The sequence below is a fragment of the Dryobates pubescens genome, chromosome 3 (assembly GCF_014839835.1).
Source record: "Dryobates pubescens isolate bDryPub1 chromosome 3, bDryPub1.pri, whole genome shotgun sequence".
In the NCBI taxonomy this organism is placed as follows: domain Eukaryota; kingdom Metazoa; phylum Chordata; class Aves; order Piciformes; family Picidae; genus Dryobates; species Dryobates pubescens.
Window position 1 is genome coordinate 20,012,889 of NC_071614.1, and position 24,594 is coordinate 20,037,482.

General features: G+C 47.1%; 1 protein-coding gene across 1 annotated transcript in view; it reads right to left on the minus strand.

Annotated features, from left to right (window-relative positions):
- The window catches only part of BLK (BLK proto-oncogene, Src family tyrosine kinase), a 39,512-nt gene extending 15,234 nt beyond the window's left edge, over positions 1–24,278 (minus strand). Inside the window, exons 1-7 of the mRNA XM_054180151.1 lie at positions 24,199–24,278; positions 18,007–18,109; positions 14,219–14,267; positions 4,218–4,311; positions 3,096–3,194; positions 1,481–1,584; positions 653–802 (exon numbers count right to left, since the gene is read on the minus strand). Coding sequence (XP_054036126.1) covers positions 653–802; positions 1,481–1,584; positions 3,096–3,194; positions 4,218–4,311; positions 14,219–14,267; positions 18,007–18,109; positions 24,199–24,278 — 679 coding nt within the window. The remainder of the gene's footprint in view (positions 1–652; positions 803–1,480; positions 1,585–3,095; positions 3,195–4,217; positions 4,312–14,218; positions 14,268–18,006; positions 18,110–24,198) is intronic.
- Between the last annotated feature and the right edge of the window lie 316 nt (positions 24,279–24,594).

Sequence of the window (24,594 nt, forward strand, 5' to 3'; positions counted from 1 at the left end):
AACCATGGGAAATCTATGGCAGGGGGATTGGAAGTTGGTGGTTTTTCAGGTCCCTTCTAACCCAAACCATTCTGAGAATCTATTAAACCTCCACAATTGCACAAATGATTTGGACACTTGGATTCAGGCACTGAGAAGGAACTTGGGTGAATGGAAGCTAAAAAGCTTAAAGAAAGACATAGAGGAGCAAATTCTCCTGCCCAGCTCATCCAAACATCCCTTCCTCACATCCAATCTGAATCTACCCATTTCTAGTTCTGCTCCATTCCCCCCAGTTCTATCACTCCCTGACACCCTGAAAAGTCCCTCCCCAGCTTTCTTGTAGCCCCCTTCAGATACTGGCAGGCCACAAGAAGGTCTGCTGTGAGCCTTCTCCTCTCCAGACTTCCAGACTGAACAGCCCCAACTCTTTCAGTCTGTCCTCACAGGAGAGCAGCTCCAGCCCCCTGCTCATCCTTGTGGCCCTTCTCTGGGGGCCTGTGGGCAGAGCTTACCCTCTCAATGCCCTAGGATGAAAACCAGGATGTGGATCCCCAAGCTCTGCTTGCAGGAGCACATGGGATCACATGGAGTGATGCTGGCAGCTAGTAAGTCCTCTTCCTGCCCCTCTGCCCACCTACTCCTAGGAGACAAAGCCAGGCAAACCACTTACGACTGTAATGATGGATGAGTTCTGGCAGGCTGGGGAAGGTCATCCTGGGGGAGATGTAATACCCCCCACCGTCCAAGGAGCGGATCCTGTAGTGTTTGATGATGTCCCCATGAGCAGAATCACCATCTCTCACCGACAGGGAGTAGGAATCTGGGGAGGAAACACAAGAAGGAAGCATGAGGAGAGATTGGAGACTTGATGGGGTGCTTGGTGCCATGGTTTAGTTGATTAGGTTGTGTTGGATTGGTTGATAGGTTGGACACAATGATCTTGAAGGTCTCTTCCAACCTGGTCTATTCTATTCTATTCTATTCTATTCTATTCTATTCTATTCTATTCTATTCTATTCTATTCTATTCTATTCTATTCTATTCTATTCTATTTCTATTCTATTCCAACATACTCAGGGACCAGCTGCCTCCTCTTCCTTTGTCCACCTACAGCTGCAGACACCAGAGCACTTAGATGTTCATGATGGATGACTGGATGAGGCACTTGGTGCCATGGTTTAGTTGATGAGATGGTGTTGGATGATAGCTTGGACTTGATGAACATGAAGGTCTTTTCCAACCTGGTTAATTCTATTCTATTCTATTCTATTCTATTCTATTCTATTCTATTCTATTCTATTCTATTCTATTCTATTCTATTCTATAAGCTTTCCCCTCCAAATCCCCAGCTCACTTCTACAGCCCTGCTGAGCCCAGCAAATGCTGGTTTTGCTCAGCCAGGTAACACAGACACAGCTGAACTTTTGCAGCTCAGGTCTGGAAGGTTCTCCAAGCTGTGGCAGTCACAAGGAGTTTCCCTTAGCTGTGGGGATCTCACCTTTGCTGGTTTCACTCTCTCGGACCAGGAAAGAGCCGACTTTGTTTCCAGGGGACAGCAGCAGCCGCTCAGCATCTTTTCTGCTCAGAGTTTTAAAATACCACCTGGGAGACAGAATACAGAATTAGCCAGGTTGGAAAAGACCTTTGAGATCATCGAGTCCAACCTATCACCCAACACCATCTCATCAACTAAACCATAGCACCAAGCACCCCATCCAGTCTCTTCCTAAACACCTCCAGGGATGGTGACTCCACCACCTCCCTGGGCAGCACATTCCAATGGTCAATCACTCTCTCTATGAAGAACTTCTTCCTAACATCCATCCTAAACCTCCCCTGGCACAGCTGGAGACTGTGTCCTCTTGTTCTGGTGCTGGTTGCCTGCAAGAAGAGACCAACCCCCACCTGGCTACAACCTCCCTTCATGTAGTTGTAGACAGCAATAAGGTCTCCCCTGAGCCTCCTCTTCTCCAGGCTAAGCAACCCCAGCTCCCTCAGCCTCTCCTCCCAGGGCTGTGCTCCAAACCCCTCCCCAGCTTTGTTGCCCTTCTCTGGACACATTCCAGCAACCCAACATCTTTCCTAAACTGAGGGGCCCAGAAATGGACACAGGACTCAAGGTGTAGCCTAACCAGTGCTGAGCACAGGGGCACAATGACTTCCCTGTTCCTGCTGGCCACACTATTCCTGATGCCATGGCACCAAGTGCCTCATTCAGTCTGTCTTTAAACACTTCTCTCCATGGTCTTCTGTGATCTGCATTTCTTCTGTGAGCTGATAAAATGCAGACTAGCAAATATTAAGCTGCAAGAACATCTTGGTGCTCAGATGTGTGTTTGGCAGCTCTGCTGTCTGTGGAAAATTGGTCCATGAAGAACATCTGAAGTGCCAGGAGAAACTCAGCTCTCTCCCACCTGAAAGAAGGGCCTGGACATGGGTTGGGGCTGCTGGCATGTTTTTGAGGAAGCCAGGTGGCAGGGGCTGCTGGGCAAAGCTGTGTACACCCCTGCTGTACAGATTCACAGAATACAGAGTTAACCAGGTTGGAAAAGACCTTTGAGATCATCAAGTCCAACCTATCACCCAGTACCATCTCATCAACTAAGCCATGGCACTAAGTGCCTTATCTAGTCTGTTCCTCTACACCTCCAGTGATGGTGACTCCACCACCTCCCTGTGTGACTTGTGTTAGATTCTATGGTCCTGCTTTGGCAGGAGGGTTGGACTGGATGATCTCTGGAGGTCCCTTGCAACCCCTAACATCCTGTGAGCCTGTGTGATCCTGTGATGGCCCCTGGCACTGCAAATTCACCATTTCAAACCTAATCTTCATGTTCTCTCCCTAAAACACTTCTTTTTCCACAGTGGATGCAACCAGTGGGGCCAAAGTATTGTCTGCCTTTCCCTGGAGCTCTCTCATCCTCCCTGTTCCACACCCACGTGGTGCTTCAAACTTCCCCTGAACTTTTGGGCAGCATTTGCTGGGGCTGATGAAAGTCCTTTGGCTATCTGGCCCAGCAGTGACATCTTTGTAGTGGCAAACAGAGCTGTTCCCATAGCTTGCTGAGAGAGCAGTGCAGCAGTGTTTGGCATCCATCAGCTCACACACTTACTTTTCCTCTTCCAGAGTGTCGACTTGGGCAACAAAGTTGCTGGGGATGTAGCCTTTCCTCCCACTGCTGAGGGACTTGGCCAACCACCAGTCCCCCTCGCTGCAAAGCAAGCAGAAGACAGAGTGTGAGTGCCTGGAGGAGGATTCCTGACCAGCTAAGCCATGGGTTATGGATTGGTTTGGGGTGGGTTTTTTTTTTCACTGCAAATAGGCCAACACTCCTTAATCCGTTCTGCAGGTCACTCTTTACTTTCCCACCACTGCTGGTCTCTCAGGGACTTCTGGAGTGGGCAGTGTCATACCACAAACACAGAGGAAGTGCAAAGTGGTCACAGACTCAAAGCCTCTGCTGCTTGCCCCAGGTGAGAGGAGAGAAATTTGGGTCACGGTGGAATTTATTTTGCCTGTCTCGCACAGGGACATCAGAGCTCCTCCTTTCTGCTCCCTCCTCTGCAAAACACCTCACTGCTTCACCCCCACCCCCTCAACACTGTCTCTTCCATCAGCCACGTCCAAAAGCCAACCCCACCCAGCAGTCTGCCCTGCCCCATCAGATGCAACAGCATCTGGGTGAGAAATACCACGTCTGAACACTGCCTCACAGAGGTATCAGGTATGGAGCAGCCCTAGGAGGCCAGATAACCCCCTTAAGACCACCTCTGCTCTGCTGTGGGGTGGACAGATGAACTATCAACCTCTTCTCTCATGAATTTGAGAAGAAAGTGAAATGAAACCACCAGATTCTGTCCTTTCCTCTGACTACACCCAACCCACATCCTTTTAAATAGCTTGATTAGCACCAAATATGACATTTGAGCTGGGGTTTGTTGTTGTTATTTATGCTACTTCTGCAACCACACACACCAGCAGTGAAAAAGGTCCCAGCAGTATCCAGGCAGAGACACTACCTGACCTAAAAGTATTTATAACCCAAAGACAGCATGTAGCTGTCACCTTCTCCACCTTGCAGAGAAAAGGAAGTTCCCAGAGCCATGGTCTGGACAAAGCTAAGGCACAGGCAGAGCTCTGTTGAGCTGAAAGTTGGTGTTTCATCCCAAGGTCTACCCTTTCCAAGCTTCACCATGCTCATCTTTGAACTCCTCTTTGGCAGCAGGTCACTTACTTGGAGAGGACTTGGAGCTTCTCCCCCTTGACCAGCTGCAGGTCCCGGTCACTTGAGGCAGAGAAATCGTACAGTGCAACCACAATCAGGTTATCTGCAAGAAGAAGCAGCACCACTGAATCCAGTGGGTTCCCTGCTGGGGACATGATTCACACTGGGATGTTCAGAACATTTCATGCCCCACAAACAGGGGCTGTCACCTTCCCTGTCCCCCCAAAGGCCAAGCTTTTCCCCACCCCCCAGCTTTCCTGTCAGCCCCAGCCTCTGCTCAGGGACTGAGCTGATCCACCAAAGTGCTTCCTGTGTCTTTCAAGCGTTCCAGACCCCCTCACACAAAACCCCCAAGGCTCATGTGGAATAAGAAGGGTCCTAAATAACCTGTCAGTGCTTGGTTTGAGCTCTGCATGGTGCTAAATTAAAACTGCTGTAGCAGTTTCCCACAGTGGCTCTGGGATCTGAGTCAAAAAGATGAGGCTTTCTTGACTGAAAAAGGTACAAAGTTGTCTCAGTTTCAGCTATTTGAGCCCCTTGCTAGGATTCAACTCTCCAGATCCAGTCTGTATCTTGCCATCCCTTTTACACACTTGCAGATGTGCCAAGCTGTGTTGTCACCTCCAGCTCATCACTTCTGTAGGGCCTGACTGCTCCATTTGGCTGAAGTCATTCAAATCAGAATCGTTTAGGCTGGAAGAGACCATTATGAAGATTGAGACCAACTATTAACCCAGAGCTACTGGGTCACCACTAAACCATGTCCTTAAGCACCATATTTAGACATCTCTTAAATACCTCGAGGGCTGGTGGCTCCACCACTCCCCTGGGCAGCCTGTTCCAGGGTTTGACAACCCTTTCCATGAAGAAATTTTTCCTAATGTCCAACCTAAACCTCTCCTGGTGCAGAGGCTGTTTCCTCTTGTCCCATCTCTTGTTACTTTGGAGAAGAGACCCATATCCCCACCTCACTGCAACCTCCTTTCAGGTAGTTGTAGAGTGTGAGAAGTTCTCCTCTGAGCTTTCTTTTCTCCAGAAAGAGGAGAACAGAATCGTTCCCAGGGATCCCTTTTCCTGCCCCATGCATTTTACATGCTTCAGACCATAACACCAGTGTTCTGGGTGTCCTGTTTCTCTTGCAACCCACCTGGACTGAGGTTGTGAGCCAGTCTGTGTCCTCATCCCTTACTTTACTGTGTTACTTTTACTCCAGCTGTGTTGATCAAGCCCAAATGTTGGCATGGCAAAATGAACTTGCACTCTCTGCTGCATGCTAGCTGTGCTGTGTGTCACACAGCCATCACTTGGTACACGTGTTACCAGGCTGCTAATCCATTTCAGGGCAGCTCTCTGTGGGCTGGAGCTGAATTTCTTCCCCAGAAGGCTTGTCAAACCCTGGAACAGGCTGCCCAGGGAAGTGGTGGAGACACTGTCCCTGGAGGGATTTCAAAGCTGTGTAGATGTGGTGCTGAGGGACGTGGTTTAGTGATGATCTGTTGGAGCTGGTTTAACAGATGGGTTTGATGTCTGCTTGAGCTGGTTTAACAGCTGGGTTTGATGTTCCTAAAGGGTTTGATGTTCATACAGGGTTTGATGATCTTAAAGGTCTTTTCCAACCTAAATGATCTGATGATTCTATGAACTGCTGTCTTTGCCTGCCCAGGCTGTGTTGGTGCTGTTCTCTGAGAGGTTGCACAACCACTCACATGTGCTCTGTGCAGCTACTGAAGCAGAAAGGAACAGCTATTTAGGGGCAGCCCAGACTTCATAAAGAGGATCAGCATGCACACAGAAACAGAAAAATCAAACCAAAACCAAGGGGTAGGGAAAAAAAAATGAGGAAAGGAAAAAGGAAAGAAAAAAGGAAAGAAAGGAAAAGGAGAAAGAAAATGAGAAAGAAAGAAAAGGAGAAAGAAAAGAAAGAAGAAAGGGGGGGGTGGAAGAAAAACAAAAGGAAATGAAAAAGAAAAAATAAAAAGAAAGAGAAATAAATAGGAAAAAAAAGGAAAAGAAAAAGATAACGAAAAAGAAAAAGAAAAAGAAAAAGATAACGAAAAAGAAAAAGAAAAAGAAAAAGAAAAAGAAAAAGAAAAAGAAAAAGAAAAAGGAAAAGGAAAAGGAAAAGGAAAAGGAAAAGGAAAAGGAAAAGGAAAAGGAAAAGGAAAAGGAAAAGGAAAAGAAAAAGGAAAAGGAAAAGGAAAAGGAAAAGAAAAAGAAAAAGAAAAAGAAAAAGGAAAAGGAAAAGGAAAAGGAAAAGGAAAAGGAAAAGAAAAAGAAAAAGGGAAAGAAAAAGAAAAAGAAAAAGAAGAAGAAAAAGAAAAAGAAAAAGAAAAGAATTAAAAGTAAGTAAAAGGAAAAGAAAAAGATGGAAAAAGAAAAAGAAAGAAAAAGAAAAAGATTAAAAGAAAAAGGAAAAAGAAGAAAAAAGTAAATAAAAAGAAAAAAGGAAGAAAAGGGGGAAAGGAGAAGGAAAAAGGATAAATAAAAAGAAAAAAAGAAAAGGAAAAAGGATAACTAAAAAGATAAAAAAAGAAAAGGAAAAAGGATAACTAAAAAGAGAAAAAAAGAAAAAGAGGAAAAAGATAAAAATAAAAAAGAAATAAAAAGGAAAAGGAAGAAAAAATAAAAAGGAAAAAAGAAAAAGAGAAAAAAAAGGAAAAAGAATAGGAAAAAGGATAAATAATAAGAAAACAAAGGAAAAGAAAAGAGAAAGAAGAGAGAGAAGAGAAGAGAAGAGAAGAGAAGAGAAGAGAAGAGAAGAGAAGAGAAGAGAAGAGAAGAGAAGAGAAGAGAAGAGAAGAGAAGAGAAGAGAAGAGAAGGGAAGAGAAGAGAAGAGAAGAGAAGAGAAGAGAAGAGAAGAGAAGAGAAGAGAAGAGAAGAGAAGAGAAGAGAAGAGAAGAGAAGAGAAGAGAAGAGGAGAGGAGAAAGAAAAGAAAAGAGAAAAGAAAAGAAAAGAAAAGAAAAGAAAAGAAAAGAAAAGAAAAGAAAAAAGAAAAGAAAAGAAAAGAAAAGAAAAGAAAAGAAAAGAAAAGAAAAGAAAAGAAAAGAAAAGAAAAGAAAAGAAAAGAAAAGAAAAGAAAAGAAAAGAAAAGAAAAGAAAAGAAAAGAAAAGAAAAGAAAAGAAAAGAAAAGAAAAGAAAGGGGGGGGGGGGGGGGGAGAAAAAGAAAACAGGACAAAGAAAAAGAGAGAAAGAGAAAAAGGAAAAAAGAAGATGTGGAAAGGGAAAAGGAATCAGTGACCCAAAGGAGAGCATTTGCTGGGGGAAGGTTTATTTTGTGCACAGCCTAATTAACAGCCCGAGAGGAGGGACAGGCTATTATTAGCCTGTTTGAAAACAGGCTGTCGAGCCACAGTCTCCCTGTGACCTTTTCAAACAATGCCACCAGCAAGAGAGCCAGACTGGCCCTTTGTCATCCCGGAGAAGGTGTCTCTAGGGCAGCCTGCGTTTTGTCAGGGCAGCGTGGGAGGAAATGTAGCATTGTAAACTGAAGCTCTGAGCATTCCCCTTCAGGCTGGTGGGAAGGGACTTGGAGATCCATGAGAGGTCTCAGCAGAGCCTCACTCTCTCCTGGCTGTGGGCATAAGGGAGTGGAACATCTTCCTTGTGAGGAGAGACTGAGGGAGCTGATGCTCTTTAGTTTGGAGAGGAGGAGACTGAGAGGTGACCTCATTCATGTTTATAAATACATAAAGGGTGAGTGCCCAGAGGCTGGAGCCAGGCTCTGCTGGGTGATGCCCAATGCCAGCACAAGGGGTGGAAATTAAGGCATAGGAAGTTCCATGGAAACAGGAGGAAAAGTTTTTTCCCTATGAGGGTGACAGAACACTGGAAGAGGCTGCCCAGGAGGGTTGAATATCTCTGAAGATATTCAAAACCTGCCTGGATGTGATCCTGTGTGATCTGCTGTAGGTGTTCCTGCTCTGGCAGGGGGGTTGGACTGGATGATATCTTGAGGTCCCTTCCAGCCCCTAACATTTTGTGATTCTGTGAAAAGGATGATCAGTCAGTCACAAGGGAGAGTGTTCTGAAGCCTTAAAATAGTTTGCACAATTGAGGGCTTCCCCTTGTGGGTCTCAAAGTGTTTGGGCTTTAGCAATGCACGTGGCAGAGGAGGGCCACAAAAATTATCAGGGCAGGCTGAGGGAGCTGGGGTTGCTTAGCCTGGAGAAGAGGAGGCTCAGGGGAGACCTCATTGCAGTCTACAGCTGCCTGAAGGGAGGTTGTAGCCAGGTGGGGGTTGGTCTCTTCTCCCAGGCAAGCAGCACCAGAACAAGAGGACACAGTCTCAAGCTGTTCCAGGGGAAGTTTAGGCTGGATGTTAGAAAGAAGTTCTTCACAGCAAGAGAGATTGGCCATTGGAATGTGCTGCCCAGGGAGGTGGTGGGGTCAATGTCCTTGGAGGTGTTTAAGAAAAGTCATAGAATCATAGAATCAATAAGGTTGGACAAGACCTCAAAGATCATCAAGTCCAACCTGTCACCCAACACCTCATGACTACTAAACCATGGCACCAAGTGCCACATCCAATCTCCTCTTGAACACCTCCAGGGATGGTGACTCCACCACCTCCCTGGGCAGCACATTCCAACGGCAAATTACTCTCTCTGTGATGAACTTTCTTCTCACTTCCAGCCTAAACCTCCCCTGGCACAGCTTGAGACTGTGTCCTCTTGTTCTGGTGCTGCTTGCCTGGGAGAAGAGACCAACCCCCACCTGCCTACAAACTTTCAAGTAGTTATAGAGAGCAAGGTCTCCCCTGAGCCTCTTCTTCGCCAGGCTAAGCAACCCCAGCTCCCTCAGCCTCTCCTCATATGGCCTGTGCCTCTCACCAGTCTGGATGAGGCACTTAGTGCCATGGTCTAGGTGATTAGTTAGGGTTGAGTGATCAGTGTGACTGGATGATCTTGGAGGTCTCTTCCAACCTGCTTGTTTTGTGACTCTGTTTCCTTTGGTGAAAAGATGTTCCCGTCACCTCTGATGCCCTTCACAAGGCACGTGTCGAGAAACACTGTGCACTTAAGTGAGCCAGAAGAAAAGCTCTCTCTGCTCCAGCCAGCAGGAGTTGCAGGCTCCTGATGAAAGTGACTCATGCTGTCTCTGGGTCTGTCCCCCCACCACCAAACAGCGCTGATAATGCTTTCTTGGCCTATTTGATCAAGTTAGGTCATGGGCGACTCTGCGGCAGAGAAGCTGTCAGGGCTGCTGGGAGCGACGGCTTTGCAGATAGTGCTAGCAGCCTGCAGACTTTGATTGTGAGCCAAAGACAGCTTGGGTTGGAGCTGCTGTCAGGAAAGCTAGATACCAGCTCCGTTTGCATAGGCTGAGGGCCAGGCTGAGGGAATAACAGAAGTGATTCAAGCAGGCTTCCCAGTGCTGCCCCGTCGTGAATGGAAGCTCTTTGCAACTCTCCCACCCAGGCTGAGCCAGGCTGAGCCCATGCCAGGGTCCCCCTAGAGGACCATCAGCTGGTCAGTGGCAACTTGCACCACATGTGTGGTTTATAAACCCATCTGAAAATGGGTCCAGCTTCCCATTTCAGCATGGCATGGTTCAGTAGGGTAAATTTGTCATAGATAAGGATGCCTTCAAAACCACAGCTGAGGGGGCACACAAGCCTTGTTTACTGCTGTCACCAAGAGGAACAGCATTAGAATCAGGGAATACTTGGGGCTGGGAGGGTCATCCCAACCTCCCTGCAGTGAGCAAGGACCTTTTCAACTAGATCAGGTGGACATGCAGAATAGAATAGAATAGAATAGAATAGAATAGAATAGAATAGAATAGAATAGAATAGAATAGAATAGAATAGAATAGAATTAACCAGGTTGGAAGACACCTTCAAGATCACTGCATCCAACCTATCATCCAACACTACCTTCAGGTAGTTGTAGACAGCAAGAAGGTCTCCCCTAAGCCTCCTCTTCTCCAGGCTAAGCAACCCCAGCTCCCTCAGCCTCTCCTCACAGGGCTGTGCTCCAAACCCCTCCCCAGCCTTGTTGCCCTTCTCTGGACACCTTCCAGCAACTCAACATCTTTCCTAAACTGAGGGGTCCAGAACTGGACACAGGACTCAAGGTGTGGCCTAACCAGTGCTGAGTCCAGGGCAGAATGACCTCCCTGCTCCTGCTGGCCACACTGTTCCTGATGCAGGCCAGGATGCCATTGGCCTTCTTGGCCACCTGGGCACACTGCTGGCTCATGTTCAGCCTACTACCCTCTGAAAATGAGTCCTATTCATATTATGGTTAGCCAAAATCAAGTGAAGAGGTGGAAAAAGTTGCAGTTCCTCAATCTCTGAGCAACCTGATCTGCTTAAAGATGTCCCTGCTCACTGAAAGGGGAAGAGGGGGGAACTAGCTGACATTTAAAGTTCCCTTCCAACCTAAACCATTTGATGATTCTGTTCTGTGACTCAGAAGAGACTACCTGGCAGAGAGGTCGATTCCTTGTGCCTTGCAGATTGTTACAATGCCTGAAGACAAGCACCCAAAAGGACCACTACTTAAATCCAGCTGTGAGCAGCTGGCAGGGTAAGGTCAAGGTCATTCTACCTCTATCTTATCCTTTCAAGGCAAGCAAAGAGCAGCTGCTGTAGCAATGGAGGAGTTGTGTTTGGGTACTACCACCACGGGCCAAGACTTTGCTGTCCTGGGAACCTTAGAAGTGCAGAGTTAAAGGCAAGTTTTGACTGCACAGACATCTAGGAGCCACTTTAAAGATATTGTGAATCCTTAGGGAACTCTCCATTGAGCTGCAGTGCTGTGCTCAGCTCTGGAATCCTCAGCACATGAAAGATGTGGACCTGTTAGACAGGGTCCAGAGGAAGACACAAAACTTGATCAGAGGCTTGGAACACTTTTGCTTTGAAGAATGGCTGAAAGAGCTGGGCTTGGTCAGTCTGGAGAAGAGAAGGCTTAGGGAGACCTTATTGCAGCCTTTTAGGAGTTAAAAGGGGCTTATAAGAAAGATGGGGACAACCTCTCTATCAGGGCCTGTTGTGGCAGGACAAGGGCTGATGGTTTGAAACTGAAAGAGGGAAGATTTAGACTGTATAGAAGGAAGACTTTTTTTTCAGCTGAGGCTGGTGAGACACTGACCCAGGTTACTCAGAGGTGGTAGGAGCCCCATCCTTGGAATCATTCTAGGTGAGCATGGATGGGGCTCTGAGCAACCTGCTCTAGTTGAAGATGCTCCTACTCACTTGCAGAGGAGTTGGACTAGATGATCTTTACAGGTTCCTTTCAATCCAAAGCATTCTATGCTTCTACATTAAAATGAAAGAGAATCACACAGTGAACAACACACCCCAAGTGAAAAGTGGATTGGTGACCCTGCTGCCACTGAAGCTGACTTCATAGTTCTGCTGCCCTGGCCTGTCTGTGTTGACAAAGGCAAGGGAAAAAAAAGGGGTTGACTTTTTGCTAGGTATAGAATAGAATAGACTAGAACAGAATTAACCAGGTTGGAAGAGACCTTTGACATCATCCAGTCGAAGCTAGCATCCAACACCATCTAATCAACTAAACCATGGCACCAAGCACCCCAGCCAGTCTCTTCCTAAACACCTCCAGTGATGGTGACTCCACCACCTCCCTGGGCAGCACATTCCAATGGCCAATCACTCTCTGTGTAGAACTTCTTCCTGACCTCCAGCCTAACCCTCCCCTGGTGCAGCTTGAGACTGTGTCCAGCCTGATCTAGTGTGAGGTGTCCCTGCCCATGGCAGGGGCATTGGAACTAGATGATCCTTGTGGTCCCTTCCAACCCTGCCTGATTCTATGATTCTATGATCTCACCTATCTCACAAATGGTGAATGGCTCCTATCCTCCTGCCCAATTTCCCCACACAGGAATAGAGTCAGGTAAAGCATCTTCTGTGGAAATTCAGGAACTGGTAGAGAAAAATAAGAAGTTCCCCAGAGAGCCAGTGTGAATGTTCTTCCAAAACTGGAACTGAACCCAACCAGCCCAAATACTTTTGAGAGCTGAAATTGGCTAATGTGGTATTGAATGCACTTTTAAGTGCCTTTCCACTTCTGCCTTCTGCCATGAAGCAGAAGTGGAAGCCACCCCCATGAAGAGAGCTTCTGTGGCTGGAAGGTGTCCAGAGAAGGGCAACAAAGCTGGGGAGGGGTTTGGAGCACAGCCCTATGAGGAGAGGCTGAGGGAGCTGGGGTTGTTTAGCCTGGAGAAGAGGAGGCTCAGGGGAGACCTTCTTGCTGTCTACAACTCCCTGAAGGGAGGTTGTAGCCAGGTGGGGGTTGGTCTCTTCTCCCAGGCAAGCAGCACCAGAACAAGAGGACACAGTCTCAAGCTGCACCAGTGGAGGTTTAGGCTGGATGTAGGGACAAAGTTGTTAACAGAAAGAGAGATTAGCCATTGGAATGTGCTGCCCAGGGAGGTGGTGGAGTCACCATCCCTGGAGGTGTTTAGGAAGAGACTGGCTGGGGTGCTTGGTGCCATGGTTTAGTTGATGAGATGGTGTTGGGTGATAGGTTGGACTTGATGATCTCAAAGGTCTTTTCCAACCTGGTTAATTCTATTCTAGTCTACTCTAGTCTAGTCTAGTCTAAGAGGCACATTGAGGAGTTGAAACATGTCCAAAGAAGGGCAACAAAGTTGGTGAAGGGTCTAGAGAACAAATCCTGTGAGGAGCAGCTGAGGGAACTGGGGTTATTTAGCCTGGAGAAAAGGAGGTTCAGGTTCTTGCTGAGGTGAGGTTGAAGTGAGGTGGGGGTTAGTCTCTTCTCCCATTTAACTAAGTAGAGGAAAAGAGGAAATGGGCTGATGTTGTGCCAGGCCTGCACATCAGGAAAAATTTCTTCACCCAAAGGGTTGTCAAGCCCTGAAACACATTGCCTGGGGAAGTCACCATCCCTGGAGAGATTTAAGAGCTGTGTGTGCATCTGAGCTGAGGTGGTGTAGTGATGGACCTGGAAATGCTGGGTTCAGGGTTGAACTCTGTGATCTTAGAAGTCTTTTACAAGCTGAATGATTCTATGCTTCTCTTTCTCCTTAATCTGCAAAAATTCTTTGACAGATAACGAGTTGCTGTCAAAAACTGGGCAGAGGCTGCAGTGTGCTTCCTCCTAATAGGCAATCATCTACCAAACACCATCTGCACCCTGCAACTAATTGCAGAGGTGGGTGAAGCCAACAGTCTCTAAACAGGGGCTCTGTGCATCCCTATTTTATACTCTTCCCTTTCTTCTTGTTCTCTTTGTGGTCTCTCTGGGCTCTCTGATGCCTGCTGTTTCCTCTGAAATCTTCAGCTGTCTGGGAATGACATCCACAGATTGTCATGCTGCAGACAGGGCAGCAGGCAGGGAAAGCTCATGTAGTTCATAGGATCATAGACTCATAGGCTCAGAATCATAGACTCATAGAATCATAGAATCATAGACTCAGACTGAGAATCATAGACTCATAGATTCATAGACTCACAGACTCATTGACTCACTCATAGGCTCATAGAATGGTCTGGGCTGGAAGGGACCTCCAAAGGTCACCTAGTCCAACCCCTTCTGCAGTAAACAGGAGCATCCTCAACTAGATCAGGTTGCCCAGAGCCCTGTGAAGCCTCACCTTGAATATCTCCAGGGATGAGGCCTCAACTACCTCCCTGGACACCCTGCCCCAGTGTTCCATTGCACTCATGGTAAAGAACTTGATGTCTCAGGTCTCACTTGGTTCAACCAGTGAAGAACAACTGCATTTGCCTCTTAATTTCTTTGCTGAACAGGGGAAGCTGGCAGCTACAAACAGTGATGTGAGCTGAATCCTCCAAAACACACTGATCAGCTCACCAGCTGGCAATACTAAATGACACAGAAACTGCCTATCTGCAGCAAAGAATCACAGAATCATGCAGTGGCTGGGGTTGGAAAGGACCTCCAAAGGTCAACATGATGGCTCATTGTCAAGAGCTGCTCTTGGGCTTACCAACACCTTCAAAACCCCATGGGAAGGTGAAAAAAAACAACCAGCAATTCAGCAAAATATCTTACCTTGTACAGAGGCTTGGTTTAGATGAGAGACATTGATAAATTGTCTGCCCTGTGGTGGAAATAGAAAGTAAAAAGCAAGACATGTATTACTTGGCTGTGCTTGCAGAAGACCTGCTCTCAGCTTCACAGATAAGTGGGAGTCTGATCCTGAGCCCACTGGAGTCAGTTGAGAGCCCCAGCATCTGACCCCACAAGTGTCATGGTGGCCTTGGCACATTTGGTTGCTCATAGCTGTCTTGACTGTTGGCTGGAATAGCCCTTGGCTCCCTCTGAATAAAAGGATAAACCTGCTACCCACTCACACAGCCCCTGGATCCATCTGACTCTTGTTCACTGATGCCGGTTTGTGGGTCATTGGGGGATGAGACATGAATGATCTCATTGGGTAATGCCAACTGACATACTGTTTGTGGCAGAAAAATGAGGATACTCTTTGCCATAGCAATCCCAAGGCTCATGGAATCCCCTTTGCTCAGGGGTATGTTAAAAAAAAGCAGAGGAAGTGACTGGGATGGCAAACTACAGAGCAGCAAACCATTGCAGCTCTTCTAGGCACACTTCTAGAATGTCATCATCCCAAGTTTGGTCTGGCCCAGACCCTGAAAGTGGCCAATTATCCAAAGACCATCCTCATCAGCAACTGGGATGCAACCATCTTGTTTTCAAGGACAACAAAGCTGGGGAGGGGTTTGGAGCGCAAGCCCTATGAGGAGAGGCTGAGGGAGCTGGGGTTGCTTAGCCTGGAGAAGAGGAGGCTCAGGGGAGACCTTCTTGCTGTCTACAACTCCCTGAAGGGAGGTTGTAGCCAGGTGGGGGTTGGCCTCTTCTCCCAGGCAACCAGCACCAGAACAAGAGGACACAGTCTTAACCTGTGTCAGGGAAAGTTTAGGCTGGATGTTAGGAAGAAGTTCTTCATAGAAAGAGAGATTGGCCATTGGAATGTGCTGCCCAGGGAGGTGGTGGAGTCACCATCCCTGGAGGTGTTTAGGAGGAGACTGGATGGGGTGCTTGGTGCCGTGGTTTAGTTGCTGAGATGGTGTTGGGTGATAGGTTGGACTCGATGATCTCAAAGCTCTTTTCCAACCTGGTTAATTCTATTCTATTCTATTCGATTCGATTCAATTCAATTCTATTCTATCCTATCCTATCCTATCCTATCCTATCCTATCCTATCCTATCCTATCCTATCCTATCCTATCCTATCCTATCCTCTTTGTTTCTCTTTTTTGTGGGCTAAGAGTCCAATACTATGGAAATGACCTGGAGGGCTGTGTTGGCATCTACCCAACATCAAACACCAGTCCTGTGATCAGCCCAAGGCACAGTGCCTAGAGCCCCCAGTGGGTGTTTGATCACTGCTAGGAGTTTTTATACACATGCAAAAGGAGTGAACTACAGAGGCTGAATTAAAAACCTCTTTTCCTAACTTCCTTCCTTTTCTCTCCACATCACCCTCTGACTCCTACTGAGCAGCACTGCATGGTGGGAATGCTGACCACTCACTGCCCTTTCTAATTTAACTGGAAGAATTATAGGCTTCCCCTAATGTGTGAGAGCTGCATGCCCATGGCAAAAAAAAACCCACCCAGAAGTGTCAGAAGGTGATTGATGATAGCATATTTGCACTGAGAGCAGCTTCTCTCTCCAGTGAGCTGAAGAGAAGGAAATTTAAGAAGAGAGTATCTTGGTCAATCTGACATCTGCTGTCATGAAAACTGGGCTTGATAACCATGGCAGAGCTCAGAAATTAAACTAAAGGAGTGAAAAACACCTCAACCTGTCAGCAAAAGCAAGGACAGGCAATCCCTCCCACCTTTCAAAGCTCCAGACCCAAGATAATTTTCACATCACAGTTGCACCTAGAGTGGTTCTTGTGCCAGCTGCTGAGGAGGGCAAGAAAAGAGAAGATAACTTTGTGCTTTCTTTACAGCAGCAGACAGATCAAGTGATTTCCAAAGTTCAACCAGCAAGTTTGTCTTTTGAGGCTCCCTGAATCCTGACCTGTGTCAGATAGAATAGAACAGAACAGAATAGAATTAACCAGGTTGGAAAAAACCTTTGAGATCATCGAGTCCAACCTATCACCCAACACCATCTCAGCAACCAAACCATGGCACCAAGCACCCCATCCAGTCTCTTCCTAAACACCTCCAGGGATGGTGACTCCACCACCTCCCTGGGTAGCACATTCCAATGGCCAATCTCTCTCTCTATGAAGAATTTCTTCCTAACCTCCAGCCTAAACTTCCCCTGGCACAGCTTGAGACTGTGTCCTCTTGTTCTGGTGCTGGTTGCCTGGGAGAAGAGACCAACCCCCACCTGGCTACAACCTCCCTTCAGGTAGGTGTAGAGAGCAATAAGGTCTCCCCTGAGCCTCCTCTTCTGCAGGCTTAGCAACCCCAGCTCCCTCAGCCTCTCCTCATAGGTCTTGTGCTCCAAACCCCTCCCCAGCTTTGTTGCCCTTCTCTGTCCATGCAAGCAGAGGCTGTATGAAGTCAAAGACAGCAGCAGATATTCAGTGTCCCTCATTCTCAGCCCACCCCGCACAGATTAGCTGTACACCTTCTGCAGCCAACCTGTTGCCCTTCCTGATGATAAAGTTTCCTTTGCGGTCTGAGATTTTGAGTTGCAGCCTGATTCTGGCTCATCTGTGTTCTGTTTGCAGGTCAGCAACATCAGCTTGGTTTGCACAGTGCTGAGGGCAGCAGCCTTGTCTAAAAGACATGAGAGGACTTGTGTCCAAGTGAGTCAACAGCCTTTTCACCTCACACACTCTCTCCTGCCCTACTTTCCAGCCCAGACCATGTAAACTACTGTGCCAGACTCAACATGACAGAGAGCATCTCCTTTAAGATTATCCAGTCTGACCATTAACCCAACACCACCATGGCCATTAAACCATGTCCCAAAGGGCCATGTCCTCATGTTTCTTGAGCACCTCCAGGGGTGGGGACTCCACCACCTCCCTGGGCAGCCTGTTCCAGTCCCTGACCACTCTTTCAGTAAAGACTTTTTTACCTAATATCCAACCTAAACCTCCCCTGGCACAACTTCAGGCTGTTTCTTCTAGTTCTATCACCTGATACTGGAGAGAAAGAGACAGACCTCCACCTCATCACACCCTCCTTTCAGGGAGTTCACAGTATCACAAAGGTTGGAAGAGACCTTGAGGATCATCGAGTCCAAAGGAGACCTCCAAAGGAGACCTCTTTGCTGAGAGCAATGAGGTCTCCTCTCAGCCTCCTCTTCTGCAGACTAAACAATCCCAATTCCTTCAGCCACTCCCCATAAGATTTGTTCTCTAGACCCTTCAGCAGTTTCCTTGCCCTTCTCTGGACATGCTCCAGCACCTCAATGTCCTCCTTGCAGCAAAGGGCCCAAAACTGAACACGGTATTCCAGGTGCAGCCTCACCAGTGCCAAGCACAGGGGCAGGACCACTTCCCTACTCCTGCTGGCCATACCTAGCCCACTCAGACAATTCTTGGCCATAACATCACCCCAAAGAGAAAGTGGCATCCTTCTTGTCAGAGGAAAAAGCCCCAGAGCAAGAAAGGGTTGATTGAACAGTTCATCCCACACCAAGAAGCTGGGATGAGGTGGGGAGGGGGGAGCCAGGCATAAACCATTTGATTTCCACTCTTTGAGCAGTATTTCCCAAGTGGTGACCCAACTTTAGGAAATAGGAGTACTCAGCCTCCTGCTGGCACACACAAGCATGGCCTGCATCACTCCAGACACTACCTGAGCTGTGGGGGATCCCCAAAGGACACACAACTGCAAGCTTACCTTGGGTGGGGCAGGAGGAGGTTTGCTCTTGTTCCTTGGGTTGCTTCCAGAAGTGTGTTTTTCATTGGGCATCAGCTGATTCTTGCTCCCAAGCAACCCCATCCTGGAAAGAAGACCACAAATTATGTTGGTTGGGTTTTTTTTTGATGAGACAGCTCTTGGGAAAAGGGACAGGCCCTGGAGGACAAAAGAATCTCCTAGTTCATGAAGAACAAGCTGGAAAAGGTTAGAATGCAGAGCAATGGGGCAGTGGAGAGAAGATTCTACAATCCTACCAATAGAATAGAATAAACCAGGTTGGAAGAGACCTTCAAGATCAATCATCCCATCTACAGTTCTACTACTGCCTTGGACCTTGTGAACCCCCCAGTTCCTGTTCCCACATAACTACTCTGGTGTTTCACACTTTGCAGATGAGGCTTAGAACAGCCACTGTAAGTCATCAGAAGAAAATGGGCACAAATGAGTGCTTTGGATATGTTCCCTCTCATGCAGAGATCCCCAGCATGGATCAGACTTGCTGCAGAGCAGGATGATACCACATGCATGCACTGCCGGAGGGTCCAAGAAGCATTGCTGGAGATGCTGGGGAATATCCCTGTGCTGAGCTGTTCAGGTGAGCCAGGGTTTCAAGAGTCCCTGGACCAAGAACTAGCTGCACTCAAGCTGCTCAGTGCTTTCTGGAGGTCACATCCCTCCCATGCAGCAAAAGAAGCACAGATGTGGTAGCTACCTGCATGGTAGCAGTTCCTCCTGCTTAAGCAACACAGAAACACACTCAGTTTGTCCACAAAGGCATGGGACCTCATGCAACACTTTGGAGGACTCCAAGAAGCTTAGGAAGTCAAATATGGCATTGTTTGCAGCCATCCTGCCTGTGAAGTGTGGGCCTACAGCTTGAGTCAGTTGTCCATGTGCAATGTCCCAGAGTTTTTTGATGTGCTCTCTGATCTCCTGAGCTGGGGGTCTCCCATGCATCATGGATTAGGTTTTCCCACCCAGGGAACAGGCTGCCCAGAAAGGTGGTAGATGACCCATCCCTGAAGACATTTCAGATCATGTTGGATGGGACTCTGAGCAAACTGCTCTAGTTGAAGATGTCATTGCTTACTGCAGGTGGTTTGGAAGAGAAGAGAAGAGAAGAGAAGAGAAGAGAAGAGAAGAGAAGAGAAGAGAAGAGAAGAGAAGAGAAGAGAAGAGAAGAGAAGAGAAGAGAAGAGAAGAGAAGAGAAGAGAAGAGAAGAGAAGAGAAGAGAAGAGAAGAGAAGAGAAGAGAAGAGAAGAGAAGAGAAGAGAAGAGAAGAGAAGAGAAGAGAAGAGAAGAGAAGAGAAGAGAAGAGAAGAGAAGAGAAGAGAAGAGAAGAGAAGAGAAGAGAAGAGAAGAGAAGAGAAGAGAAGAGAAGAGAAGAGAAGAGAAGAGAAGAGAAGAGAAGAGAAGAGAAGAGAAGAGAAGAGAAGAGAAGAGAAGAGAAGAGAAGAGAAGAGAAGAAACGAGGTTGGAAAAGACCTTTGAGATCATCAAGTCCAACCTATCACCCAACACCATCTCATCAACTAAACCATGGCACTAAATGCCTCATCCAGCCTAAACTTCCCCTGGCACAGCTTGAGACTGTGTCCTCTTGTTGTGGTGCTGGTTGCCTGGGAGAAGAGACCAACCCCCACCTGGCTCATTCTCATGGTAAACAGCCCAGCACCACAGGCACATCACCCACTGTGGCTGGCTGGTTTCCGCTACCAGAGCAAGGGAGCTCAAAAGTAGTTTCAGCTGTGAATGCAGCAATGTCTTCTGCAGCAGGGATGTGGAAGACACAGACAAACATCCTTGGAATTGCAGGGGCAGGTGAGGGGAAATCCAAGACAGAATCATAGAATCATAGAATTCTTAGGGTTGGAAGGGACCTCAAAGATCATCCAGTTCCAATCTCCCAGCCATGGGCAGGGACACCTCACACTACAGCAGGTTGCTCACAGCCACATCCAGCTTGACTGTAGAAACCTCCAGGGATGAGGCTTCCACCACCACCCTGGGCAACCTGTGCCAGTCTCTCACCACCCTCATGGGGAAGACCTTCTTCCTCACATCCAATCTGAATCTACCCATTTCTAGCTTTGTTCCATTCCCTCCAGTCCTATCACTCCCTGACAGCCTAAAAAGTCCCTCCCCAGCTTTCTTGGAGCCCCCTTCAGATACTGGAAGGCCACAAAGAATGTCTCCTGGGAGCCTTCTCTTCTCCAGCCTGAACAGCCCCAACTCCCTCACTCTGTCTTCATAGGAGTCTAGAAGAAAAGTAGCAGCCTTGCCTCATCATTTGCCTCACCCCCATGAAACTGTGCCATGATAAAATAGGTCAAGACCCAAGCAAGCCACGAGCAGTTTGGTGTGAGGAGAGCTCCAACCCCCACCCTAACCCAGCGGTATCACAAACTGCTCCACCTTTCCACGCAGATTCTAGGGGGGGTGCCAACAAATCATTGCCATACTTCACCCAGATTAGGCAGCTCACTTCATCTGAAAACAAGGTCTTCTTCTTTTTTCTGATCCTTCTTTCCTTCGTTTTTCTTCCTTTTTTCCTTCCTTTTTTCCTCCTTTTTTCTTCCTTTTTCTTCCCTTTTTCTTTTTTTTTTTTTACTTACTTTTCTTCTTCTTTTTTCTTCTTTTTTCTCTTTTTCCTTCTTTTGTCCTTTTTTCTTCCCTTTTTTCCTTCTTTTATCTTCCTTTTTCTTCCCCTTTTTCTTCTTTTTTTTCATTTTTCTTCTTCTTTTCTTTTTTCCCTTTTCCCTTTTTTCTTCCTTTTTCTTCCCTTTTCCCTTCTTTTTTCTTCTTTTTTAACTTTTTAAAAAATTTTTCTTTTTTCTTCTTTTTTTCCTCTTTTTCTTTCTTTTTTCTTCCTTTTTCTTCCCTTTCCCCCTTCTTTTTTCTTCCTTTCTCTTCCCTTTTTCTTCTTTTTTTAACTTTTTTTTATGTTTCTTCTTCTTTTTCCTTCTTTTTTCTCTTTTTCCTTCTTTTTTCCTTCTTTTTTTCTTCCTTTTTTCTTCCTTTTTTCTATTTTCCTTCTTTTTTCTTTTTTCTTTTCTTCTTTTTATTTCATTTTTTCTTCCTTTCTTTTCTTCCTTTTTCATTTTTATTTATTCTTTTTTCTTCATTTGTTATTTTTCTTTTTTTTAATTTCATTTTTCTTCCTTTTTTCAGTTTTATTCTTTGTTTTCTTCTTTTGTTTTCTTTTTTCTTCTTTTTTTCTTATTTTGTTTCCTTTTTTCTTCTTTTACTTTTCTTCTTTTGTTTTCTTTTTTCTTCTTTATTCTTTTGTTTTCTTTTTTCCTCTTTTTCCTTCTTTTTTCTTCTTTTTAAATTTTTTCTTCTTTTTTTTCTTCTTTTTTCTTTTTTTCTTCTTTTTTTCCCTTTTTTTTTTTTTAAGCAAATACATTTTTATAATTAAATGACAGGTTGGACTCGATGATCTTTGAGGCCTTTTCCAACCTTATTGATTCTATGATTCTATTGGTGCCATGGTTTAGTAGTCATGAGATGCTGGGTGACAGGTTGGGCTTGATGATCTTTGAGGTCTTTTCCAACCTCATTGATTCTATGATTCTATAATTAAAATGAAGTTCAGTAGAAAGAAATAATTTCTCTGAGTTCTAGACACATTCCAGATGTATTAAATTCTCTCTCTTGATTTCCTCCCCACCCCCCAGTAAATAACTTCTCAATACATTTCCTGACCTGGTGCTCTTGGATTGCTTTGCAAGGCACAGACCCAGAGAACTGTTGATGATGCTGGTGAGATCAGTTACCTAAATAGGAAGGAAAGTTTGCTACCAAAGTGTTTTCTGTTGTGGCTGTTTACTACCTTTTTTTCTGGGGTTTGGTAAGGCTGTGATGCTAAGAGGTGGTTAGAACACAGCCACACACGAATCTGCTGTGCTATAAACAGCACTGGTCACGCAGAAGCTGTCTCTTGTGGCAGAAGGTGACAGGTTGGACTTGATCTCTGAGGACTTTTCCAACCTTATTGATTCTATGATTCTAAGGTGGAGGCTGCAGCCACTATCCTTTAGGACACAGTGGACAAAGTCTTGCTGAAGACTTCTTCCTGCAGGTGGGAGAGCAGTGAGAGCCCCTGTGGTGACGCACACAGAGCTGGGTCTTCAGTTAACAGGAGGTGGGACTTTCATAGCCCAAAGCTGCTTCTCAGCAGGACCAGGCTGTGTGTGGAAGAATTGCTGCAACACACAAAGGCCCAGTGAACAGCTCAGAGGAAGAAGCATCATGGGGTTTGCTGAGAAGTGAAGTATCATGGAATTATAGAATCAGCCAGGTTGGAAAATACATCAGAGATAATCAAGTCCAACCTATTACCTAATACCTAACACCTCATGACTACTAAACCATGGCTCCAAGTGCCACATCCAATCCCCTCTTGAACACCTCCAGGGATGGTGACTCCACCACCTCCCTGGGCAGCACATTCCAATGGCCAATCTCTTTCTATGAAGAATTTCTTCCTAACATCCAGCCTAAACCTCCCCTGGCACAGCTTGAGACTGTGCCACAGAAGCCACAGAATCAGCCAGGTTGGAAAAGACCTCTGAGATTACCAGGTCCAGCCTGGTGCTGATGCTCTGTTTCCCAGCATTTTGAAGGCACATGGCAGTGACCTGTGGGGATGTGGGGAGGTCCTGGCTCTCACAGCTCTGGGATCATGAGGAGATGGATGGGGTGTTCCTCCACACTTCTACATGTGACCACCCACGTTTGTGCCCTGGAAAAGGCCCCCTCTTCTAGAGACTGCCTTTTCCTAGCAAGAGGACAGCATTTTGTAGGACCCATTAGCTGTGTTCCAAGATCAACAAGGAAGCTGGTGGCAAGCTGGTGCTCAGGCACTCAATGCTGTCAGAGACACCCTCCTTCAGTCAGGTCTCATGGGGCATGATGGGTCCTTCCACCATGCTCAGAAGCTATAGGGAAAGATTTACAGCTGCAGTTTCCCACTTGAGCACCTTCAGCCTCTTGGAAAGCCACATCAGAAATGGCTACTACAAGCCAGTGACCTCTTCCTGCTCGTCACAGCCACAGCCAGGTCCAGCCAGCCTTCCCCACACATGCACCCTCTCTTTCCCCCTTAGGCCCTGGAGGGACAGAGGAGGGTGGGAGCACCAGAGTGTGCACACTTGGCACTTATTTGTCCTCTGCTCCTTTTGCAGTAAGCCAAGGGAAGGGCATCCATGCAAACCATCCCACCCCGAGCAGCCACATCATCCCTCTGCCCCACAGAGCATGCTGGGCAGCACCTTTAGGCAGGATGTGAGACAGGAAAAGGAGAGGGAAAAAGCTGCTGGATTTCTCCTCACCCTCAGGGGAATGTGGATGGGTGGTAGAATAGAATAGAATAGAATAGAATAGAATAGAATAGAATAGAATAGAATAGAATTAACCAGGTCAGAAGAGACCTTCAAGATCATTGCATCCAACCTATTATCCAACACCATCTAATCAACTAAACCATGGCACCAAGCACCCTACCAAGTCTCCTCCTGAACACCTCCAGTGATGGTGACTCCACAACCTCCCTGGGGCAGCGCATTCCAATGGGCAATCACTGTCTCTCTGTAGAACTTCCTCCTGATCTCCAGCCTAAACCTCCCCTGGTGCAGCTTGAGACTGTGTCCTCTTGTGCTGGTGCTGGGTGCCTGGGAGAAGAGACCAACCCCCAGCTGGCTACAACGTCCCCTCAGGGAGTTGTAGACAGCAAGAAAGTCTCCCCTGAGCCTGAGCAATCCCAGCTCCCTCAGCCTCTCCTCACAGGGCTGTGCTCCAAACCCCTCCCCAGCTTTGTTGCTCTTCTCTGGACACCTTCCAGCAACTCAACATCCTTCCTAAACTGAGAGGCCCAGAACTGGACACAAGACTCAAGGTGTGGCCTAACCAGTGCTGAGTACAGGGCACAATGACCTCCCTGCTCCTGCTGGCCACACTATTCCTGATGCAGGCCAGGATGCCATTGGCCTTCTTGGCCACCTGAGCACACTGCAGGCTCGTGTTCAGCCTACCATCGACCAGTACCCCCAGGTCCCTTTCTGCCTGGCTGCTCTCCAGCCACTCTGACCCCAGCCTGTAGCACTGCCTGGGGTTGCTGTGGCCAATGTGCAGAACTTAGAGGGTTAAATCTCAGGAGGTTCCCTACTTGCCTGCTTCCTACGCTGCTGCTCCTGGAGACACGATCCGAGGACGAGCGAGCCACCGGCCGGACCCATGACAGATGCTCCATGGGGCTGAGGGCCTTGGCAGAATCTCTCTGTTAGAGACCTCTGGTTCCCACCACCTCCACACCATCCATGGGACCGACTGCTTTGACTGTGACACCCCCCTCCAGACTGCAGGAGCAGCCTGGTTTTTGGCAGCTGCTTTTAATGGGCTTTCTTTTTTTAATCAGGTCTTTGTGTCAGAGCTGATTCTTTCCTCCCCCTCCCCAGAGGATTCCTTGCTCCATTTTGAATATAAAACCCCTCCCCTGGGAGAGGGGGTGGGAAATGCACTTTCCCAGACAACCTGGCCAATGGAAATGGCAGTGAGGAAGGTGAGGA